Source organism: Echinops telfairi, unplaced genomic scaffold, assembly GCF_000313985.2.
Source record: "Echinops telfairi isolate 266 unplaced genomic scaffold, ASM31398v2 ScPeMD7_7463;HRSCAF=8501, whole genome shotgun sequence".
NCBI lineage: Eukaryota > Metazoa > Chordata > Mammalia > Afrosoricida > Tenrecidae > Echinops > Echinops telfairi.
The window spans coordinates 2,335,986-2,344,444 of NW_022111363.1; the positions used below are offsets into that span (position 1 = coordinate 2,335,986).

At 63.1% G+C, this 8,459-nt stretch overlaps 1 protein-coding gene across 5 annotated transcripts in view; it reads left to right on the plus strand.

The window, feature by feature from the left end:
* BCL9L (BCL9 like) overlaps positions 1–8,459 on the plus strand; it is a 25,835-nt gene extending 17,376 nt beyond the window's left edge. For all 5 annotated transcript variants that reach the window (XM_045283592.1, XM_004712777.3, XM_045283591.1 and 2 more), the window contains 6 exons: positions 247–366; positions 3,479–3,692; positions 3,849–3,933; positions 4,023–6,315; positions 6,700–6,963; positions 7,262–8,459. In XM_045283592.1, coding sequence (XP_045139527.1) covers positions 247–366; positions 3,479–3,692; positions 3,849–3,933; positions 4,023–6,315; positions 6,700–6,963; positions 7,262–8,355 — 4,070 coding nt within the window. In that variant the 3' untranslated portion in view covers positions 8,356–8,459. The remainder of the gene's footprint in view (positions 1–246; positions 367–3,478; positions 3,693–3,848; positions 3,934–4,022; positions 6,316–6,699; positions 6,964–7,261) is intronic.

The following is an 8,459-nucleotide window of genomic DNA, read 5'->3' on the forward strand; positions in this document are numbered from 1 at the left end:
GGCAGCGGGGGTTGCAGAGTGAAATCAGAAACAAATGGTGGGTGCTGTGGTGGGGGCCAGGGGCTGGCAAGGTGCCCACCATGGCCTGGGCAGTGCCCACTGTGAGTGAGGCGACTTGGGGAACAGGCCTGAGGGGGATGCCTCAGGCTGGTGCCCAGGGCCCTGGCCACGGGGAGTGAGTGGGCTAGAGGCAGCGTCTGGGGTTACTCCTCTCACCCTGCCTGCCTTCCTGTCCTGTCTGAGCAGAGGTGGCACCCCGGAGTAAGCGGCGCTGTGTGCTGGAGCGGAAGCAGCCCTACAGCGGTGACGAATGGTGCTCAGGGCCTGACAGCGAGGAGGATGACAAGCCCATCGGGGCCGCCCACAGTGAGTGCCCACTTGCACCAGGAGATGAAGGGCCTTGGGGCCCAAAGGGAGCTACCCCACTGCTCATGCAGGGCCTGAGAAGGCTGAGATGGGGCGCGGGTTAGCAGGGAGCAGGAGTCCACTGGGGCCTCCGGGCTCCTCTGTGGGAGCCTATACTGGCCTTCCAGGTCGTCTGTGGTCCTCTCTTCCTAGGACTGATAGAGGGATGGGTGGGTGAACCTCTGGTGGCTCCAGGCTCACTGGGCCGCCAAATCCTTCTGCCTGTGAATCCCTGGCGTGTGCTGCCACCTGCTGGTCAGTGGCGGGAGGGCGGTGATGGGATCTGGACTGTTGGCTTTGTGTTGCAAAGCTGTGCTAAGCCTGGGTTAAGGCAGACACTTGGCTACATCTCTGGCACCTTCCCTAACCTCTCCTTGACTCCTGGCTTGGGCTTGGGGTGCGTTAGCAGGACGATGAGGAGTAGGTGTGGGTGTGTGCCTGCTCCTCACACTCTGGTGACCAAGCGTGTAGCTGGGCCTTCTTCCAAACGATGGGGAAGAAGCGGACACAACCCCTGCCCTTGGGCAGCACATACACGCAGGAAACTAGCCAGAGGGTGTGGGAGCATGCTTCTCAGGGTCAGCGACCCTAAAAAAGAAGGCTGCTGGCTACATTGTTACTTTGTCTCTAGCAATTCTTAGAACAGCCTAGAGAAATGGATGTTAGTACACTGCCTGCTGGGGAGAAGGAGGCAGGCTCAGCATACTGGTGGAATGAGTGGTTAAGTCAGGGGGCACCCTGTCCCCAGAGGTGGTGCACTGAAGCCTAATGCCAAAGCCACTAGGGCTGCCTGGGATGTTGAGGGTCATCTGGGCCCAGTCTCCTCAGGGCCTGCTGACCAGAACGGAACTTGTTGCAAATCGAGTGAATGCCAACTCATAGTGACTCTATAGGACAGGGCAGAGCAGCCCCGGCGGGTTTCTGAGACCGTAGCCCTTTACAGGGGCAGAAAGCCTCATCTTTCTACCTAAGAGCTGCTGGTGGGTTTGAACTGCTGACTTTGCAGTTAGCAGCCCAACATGTGGCCTGCTATGCCACCTTGCTAGACACAACTGAAAAACTCACTGCCATCATGTCCATGCTGACTCATAGCGACCCCTGTGGGTTTCTGAGACTGTCACTGTTTATGGGAGTAGAAAGCCCAGCCTTTCTCCCAAGGAGCTGCTGGCAGTTTCCAACTGCTGACCATGAGGATGACAGCCCAGCTTGTAACCACCAGGGCTCAAGGGGAGTACAAAGAAGAGACTGTTAACGCAGACCCAGTACCCAAACCAACCATGGTTACTGCTGTAGTTTTGCCGTCAAGTTCTGGAAGGAACTTAGTGCTGGGGCAGTGGAGATGATCCCCTGGGGCTCCTCTGCTGGCTGACTGCCTCTGTTTGCACACCCCCACACCCACCCCCACACACTGGTTGTTTGCAGTCAGGAGAGGGCCTCCCTTTCCTGGTCCATGAAAAGGAAGCCACTCAAAACCTCATAGTGCTGGTGTGAGGATTGAGTGACAGGCTGGAGAATGGCGAGCGCTGGCTGGTGGTGCCATTCACCAAGCAAGCAGAAGGGCTGGTGCCGTGGAATTGGGGTGCCCCCTGTGTGTCAGTGGGACCCTGCTGCTCTTCAGGTTGATGCTTCAGAAGTTTGTGGCCAGCTCCTCTCTTTCAGAGGCGTCTCTTGGTGGGCTCAGACTGCCAGCCCTTTAGAGGCCAGGCACCACCTAGGGTCTCCTTGGGCGTTGTGTTAGAAAGCTCAGCAGCGACGTCAGACCTGCCGTCTGTGCCCGTGCTAGGAGTCCCACGAGGGAGGGCGAGGCGGCTCTCCAGCGCAGCGCTAGTCTCAGAATCCCGCAGCATGGGTTCCAGGGCTGAGTGGGTGGTTTGGTTAGGAGAACACGGCTCACTTCCCTTTGACTTGTTTTTCCTGGGCTGGGAGTGAATCGCCTGCTCAGCTAACCTTACTGAGGACCGGTAGTAGTATTTCTTGAGGAGAACTTAGGTGAAAATTTGTGACCTGGGAACAGGCCTCTGGTCTACCCAGTCTGATAGCCTTTTCCGTCAGTTTTCCACCTGATTTTGTCATTTGTGACATTGCTCTGAACTTGATGTAAAGAGAAATGCCTTCCATGTGCTGCCTGGGCAGGGGTAGGGTTGGATTTCCGTTGTACAGGTGGAAAAACTGAGGCTGGTGTGTGTGTGAGTGTGCGCGTGCATGCGTGCATGTGTTCCTGTGTATTTTTAAGCACGTAATGTGTGTTATGTGTCTTTTTTCAAACCTGTGAGACACCCCCCCCCCTTCTAGTTCGTCCAGCAAGCGATGCACTTTACATGCATGTGCGCGCAGAAGCGCCCTGGTTGTAAGCAGACTGAGGAGTGAGTGAGCGGGCAGGTAGGTGGGTGGTGAGACAGAACTAGAAAACACACATCATTTGAATCGGCCTTGCGTCTTTTGAATGGTTGGTTTGTCCAGTTTCTGTAAAGTGGAGCCTAAGGATTGCTCTCGAGGGGGGGATGTGTTGATGATGAATCCCCAAACCCTTGGGGAGTCTGCTGTGACGGTCCACACTGCCACGTCCCATGTGGTGGTGTTGCTAGCTGCATCTGAGTGTTGCTGGTCTGGGTTGCGGTCTGGGTGCTGCCCTGGATGTTCCTCCCTGGGCCGCGGCTCACCTCTCGGCCCTCGGTAGATCAGGAAGTACTGTGCCCACGCGTTGGATGATCATTGGCTGAATGTCAGCAGTAGGTTTCCGGGCTGTTCTGCCCAGACTCTGGAAATCCGTGTGCCTTGGGCTTCCCTGCTGGTGCGTGAACGTGAACTTCAGAGCTTTACCACGGCCACACTCAGGTCACCACAGATGACGGACAGGAAAGGGCAGCTGGCCTTGCTCACGCCCCACAGCGTTTCCCTGCCAGGCAAAGACTGGCGCGAGGGCAGGTGGGTAGGAGCCTGTGGAAACAGAGATGTGGCCACAACTGACCGGGAGAAAGGCACCGCGGGGTCCCTGAGCGACCCTTGGGTGGGGTGAGGCGAAGGCGAGATTCCTTCTGAATCTGGACCTCACTCTCTCTTCTCCCCCCTGCAGATTGTAATGTAGCAGACCCTGCCATGGCGGCCCCGCAGCTGGGTCCTGGCCAAGCCCCCCAGCTGCCCCTCAGTGAGAGCAGCACACCAGGTCCCCCTCATGGCCCTCCGCCTGGCCTTCGGCCGGATGCCCCGGGGGGCGGGGCCGGGGCCGGGGGTGTCCCCGGAAAGCCCTCCCAGTTTGTGTACGTCTTCACCACCCACCTGGCCAACACGTAAGTGCCTTGAGGGGGGCAAGTCGGCTCCGCCTCCCAGCCTTTTGGGTCCTTGGGGGGTGGGCTGAGGTGGGGGCGAGCCCAACCCTCTGCCTCGGGTGGGTGGGTGAGGGAGCACTCCCTCCTGGCCGACCCTGAGCCGTCCCTCCGGTGCAGGGCCGCAGAGGCCGTGCTGCAGGGCCGGGCTGACTCCATCCTTGCTTACCACCAGCAGAGCGTGCCACGGGCCAAGCTCGACCAGGTGAGCAGCGTCTGGTGTGGACCCCTGTACGGTGGGAGGGGCTGGGGGTGTCCTTCCTGCTTCACGCTCCCTCCCTTGCTCTCCTACAGGCCCCCAAGGTGCCGCCCACCCCAGAACCGCTACCCTTGAGCACACCTTCAGCCGGTACCCCACAGTCCCAGCCGCCGCCGCCACTGCCCCCGCCCCCGCCGCCCCCTGGCAGTGCCCCCCCAGCTCTGCCCCAGGAGGGACCCCCAGAGGACTCCACTCAGGACCTGACGCCCAACTCGGTGGGAGCTGCCAGCACAGGCGGTGGCACCGGGGGCACCCACCCGAACACCCCCACAGCTGCTACTGCCAACAACCCGCTGCCTCCCGGAGGAGACCCTAGCAGTGCCCCGGGCCCCACCCTGCTGGGGGAGGCCGCCCCCGCCGGAACCGCACCGCGGAGCCTGGCGGGCTCGGAGCGTCTGTCCAAGGAGCAGCTGGAGCACCGGGAGCGGTCCCTGCAGACCCTGCGCGACATCGAGCGGCTGCTGCTCCGCAGCGGGGAGGCGGAGCCCTTCCTCAAGGGGCCCCCCGGGGGGGCCGGTGAAGGTGGGCCGCCCGCACAAGCCCCTCCCGCCCCCCAGCAGCCCTCCGCGGCCCCTCCCGGGGGGCTGAAGAAGTATGAGGAGCCCTTGCAGTCCATGATCTCCCAGACGCAGAACTTGGGAGGCCCCCCGCTGGAACACGAAGTGCCTGGGCACCCCCCGGGCGGGGACCTGGGGCCGCAGATGAACGTGATGATGCAGAGGCTGGGCCAGGACAGCCTGACGCCGGAGCAGGTGGCCTGGCGCAAGCTGCAGGAGGAATACTATGAGGAGAAGCGACGCAAAGAGGAGCAGATTGGGCTGCACGGGGGCCGGCCACTGCAGGACATGATGGGCATGGGGGGCATGATGATGCGGGGGCCGCCCCCGCCCTACCACAGCAAGCCCGGGGACCAGTGGCCGCCCGGAATGGGCACGCAGCTGCGGGGGCCCATGGATGTCCAGGACCCCATGCAGCTCCGGGGCGGACCGCCTTTCCCTGGACCCCGTTTCCCGGGCAACCAGATGCAGCGAGTGCCTGGCTTCGGGGCCATGCAGAGTATGCCCATGGAGGTGCCCATGAATGCAATGCAGAGGCCCGTGAGGCCGGGCATGGGCTGGACCGAAGACCTGCCCCCCATGGGGGGCCCTGGCAGCTTTGCCCAGAGCCCCATGCCCTACCCAGGCGGGCAGGGCGAGGTGGAGCGCTTCATGAGCCCGAGGGTCCGCGAGGAGCTGCTGCGGCACCAGCTGCTGGAGAAGCGGTCACTTGGCATGCAGCGCCCCCTGGGCATGGCTGGCGCTGCCATGGGGCAGGGCATGGAGATGGAGCGGGTGATGCAAGCCCACAGGCAGATGGACCCGGCCATGTTCCCCGGGCAGATGGCGGACAGCGAGGGTCTGGCTGGTGCACCTATGGGCATGGAGTTTGGTGGAGGCCGGGGTCTCCTGAGCCCCCCCATGGGCCAGTCGGGGCTTAGGGAGGTGGACCCGCCTATGGGGCCAGGCAACCTCAACATGAACATGAACGTGAATATGAACATGAACATGAATCTGAATGTGCAGATGACGCCGCAGCAGCAGATGCTGATGTCACAGAAGATGAGGGGCCCTGGGGACATGATGGGGCCCCAGGGTCTCAGCCCAGAGGAGATGGCCCGGGTGCGGGCCCAGAATGGCAGTGGCATGATGGGGGGCCCCCAGAAGATGCTTATACCTTCACAGTTTCCCAACCAGGGCCAGCAGGGATTCTCTGGGAGCCAGGGACCCTACCAAGCCATGCCTCAGGAAATGGGCAATACCCAAGACTTGTTCAGCCCTGACCAGAGCTCAATGTCCATAGGCAACGTGGGCACCGCCCGGCTCAGCCACATGCCTCTGGCCCCTGCCGCTAATCCTCCCCCCGGCGCCATGCACTCGGCCCCCAACCGAGGGCTGGGCCGGCGGCCTTCGGACCTCACCATCAGTATTAATCAAATGGGCTCGCCAGGCATGGGACACCTGAAGTCACCCACCCTCAGCCAGGTGCACTCGCCTCTTGTCACCTCGCCCTCTGCCAACCTCAAGTCACCCCAGACGCCCTCACAGATGGTGGCCTTGCCGTCTGCCAACCCGCCGGGGCCTCTGAAGTCGCCCCAGGTCCTCAGCTCCTCCCTCAGTGTCCGCTCGCCCACTGGCTCGCCCAGCAGGCTCAAGTCCCCCCCCATGGCGGTGCCTTCTCCGGGCTGGGTCGCCTCTCCCAAGACAGCCATGCCCAGCCCTGGGGTCTCCCAGAATAAGCAGCCTCCTCTCAACATGAACTCCTCCACCGCCCTGGGCACCATGGATCAGGGTGAGTGCACCGGGCTGGCCAGGTGGGTTGGTGGTGCTGGGGAACCGGAGGTGACGCCATACCTGTGGGGGCCAGGATGGCCAGCTCTGCCTGTGGGGGGTGCTCCCGGGGAGCATCATGTTCGCCTTCCAGGCCTTTGAGGGGGTCATTCCTGGGACCTTCCCACTGCCCCAGACCCCGAAGTGCAGGGATTTCGGGACAGCAGGTGGGTTGTAGTGATCACTGGGGATGGGGAGCAGCCTCCAGTGGAAGTGGAGCGTGCCTAGAGCTGCTGACCTCTTCCCAAGCCCCCTCCTGTGAGGGCCAAATTCACACACACACACACACACACACACACACACACGCTCACACTCACCTCTGCTCTGTGTCTCCCTGCTTCCGCAGGTACTCTCCCACCTGGAGGCCCCCGGAGCAACTCCTCCGCACCTCCTGCCAACCCCCCCAGCGGTCTCATGAACCCCAGCCTGCCATTTACGTCCTCCCCAGACCCCACGCCTTCCCAGAACCCCCTGTCACTGATGATGTCTCAGATGTCCAAGTACGCCATGCCCAGCTCTACCCCGCTCTACCACAATGCCATCAAGACCATCGCCACCTCAGATGACGAGCTGCTGCCCCCGCCGCCACCGCCGCAGGGCTCCGGTCCAGGTGCATGGCCAGGAAGGGGGCCTTCAGGGTGGGGCGCAATGCCCATGCGGGGGATGGGAAGAGCCAGGTGTGGTCAGCAGTCACCCCCTACAGGCCCCTGGAGCGGGGGTGTGACATCTGGGCCTGGCTCCCACATGCAGCAAGCCTTTCAGGAAACAGCAGCCCAGAGCACTCCAGTGCTCAGGGCACAGCGGGCTGCTTCCAGCTGACCTGCAGTCAGGGGAGGCCAAGGTGGTGGCAGCCTTCACACACCATGGCCCCACCGATGTTCCTGACCTGCTGTCCTCTCTCCCTGCAGGGATCAGCAGCAGCCAGCCCGGCCAGATGCACCTGAACTCGGCTGCTGCCCAGAGCCCCATGGGCATGAGCCTGCCAGGCCAGCAGCCCCTGTCCCATGAGCCCCCGCCCACCATGCTGCCCTCCCCCACCCCTTTGGGCACCAACATTCCACTGCACCCCAATGCGCAGGGGACAGGAGGCCCCCCCCAAAACTCGATGATGATGGCTCCCGGGGGCCCAGACTCCCTGAACGCCCCTTGCGGCCCTGTGCCCAGCTCCTCCCAAATGATGCCCTTCCCCCCTCGGCTACAGCAGCCCCACGGGGCTATGGCCCCTGGTGGGGGCGGGGGTGGGGGACCCGGTCTGCCACAGCACTACCCCTCAGGCATGCCCTTGCCCCCCGAGGACCTGCCAAGCCAGCCGCCAGGCCCCCCACCCCCCCAGCAACACCTGATGGGCAAAGGCATGGCGGGGCGCATGGGCGAGGCCTACCCACCGGGCGTGCTCCCCGGGGTGGCCTCTGTGCTGAACGACCCCGAGCTGAGCGAGGTGATCCGGCCCACCCCGACCGGGATCCCCGAGTTCGACTTGTCCAGGATCATCCCCTCGGAGAAACCCAGCAGCACCCTCCAGTACTTCCCCAAGAACGAGAGCCAGCCCCCCAAGGCCCAGCCCCCCAACCTGCATCTCATGAACCTACAGAACATGATGGCGGAACAGACCCCCTCCCGGCCCCCCAACCTCCCGGGCCAGCAAGGTGTCCAGCGGGGGCTCAACATGTCCATGTGCCACCCCGGACAGATGTCTTTGTTGAGCAGGACAGGTGTGCCCCCACAGCAGGGCATGGTGCCCCACGGCCTGCACCAGAGCGTCATGTCCCCTCCGCAAGGCCTCATGGCCCAGCAGAATTTCATGCTGATGAAGCAGCGAGGTGTGGGGGGCGAGGTCTACAGCCAGCCCCCGCACATGCTCTCCCCGCAGGGCTCCCTCATGGCCCCCCCACCCCAGCAGAACCTCATGGTGTCCCACCCCCTGCGACAGCGCAGCGTGTCTCTGGACAGCCAGATGGGCTACCTCCCGGCGCCAGGCAGCATGGCCAACCTGCCCTTCTAAGGGCCCCTGCGGAGGCTGCAGCTGGTGGCAAGATTGCAAACCTGAGAACTTGGCTGAAGACGTCTCCTTTCCTCTCCTGCGCCAGACGGCCTGGGTCCGGGGTG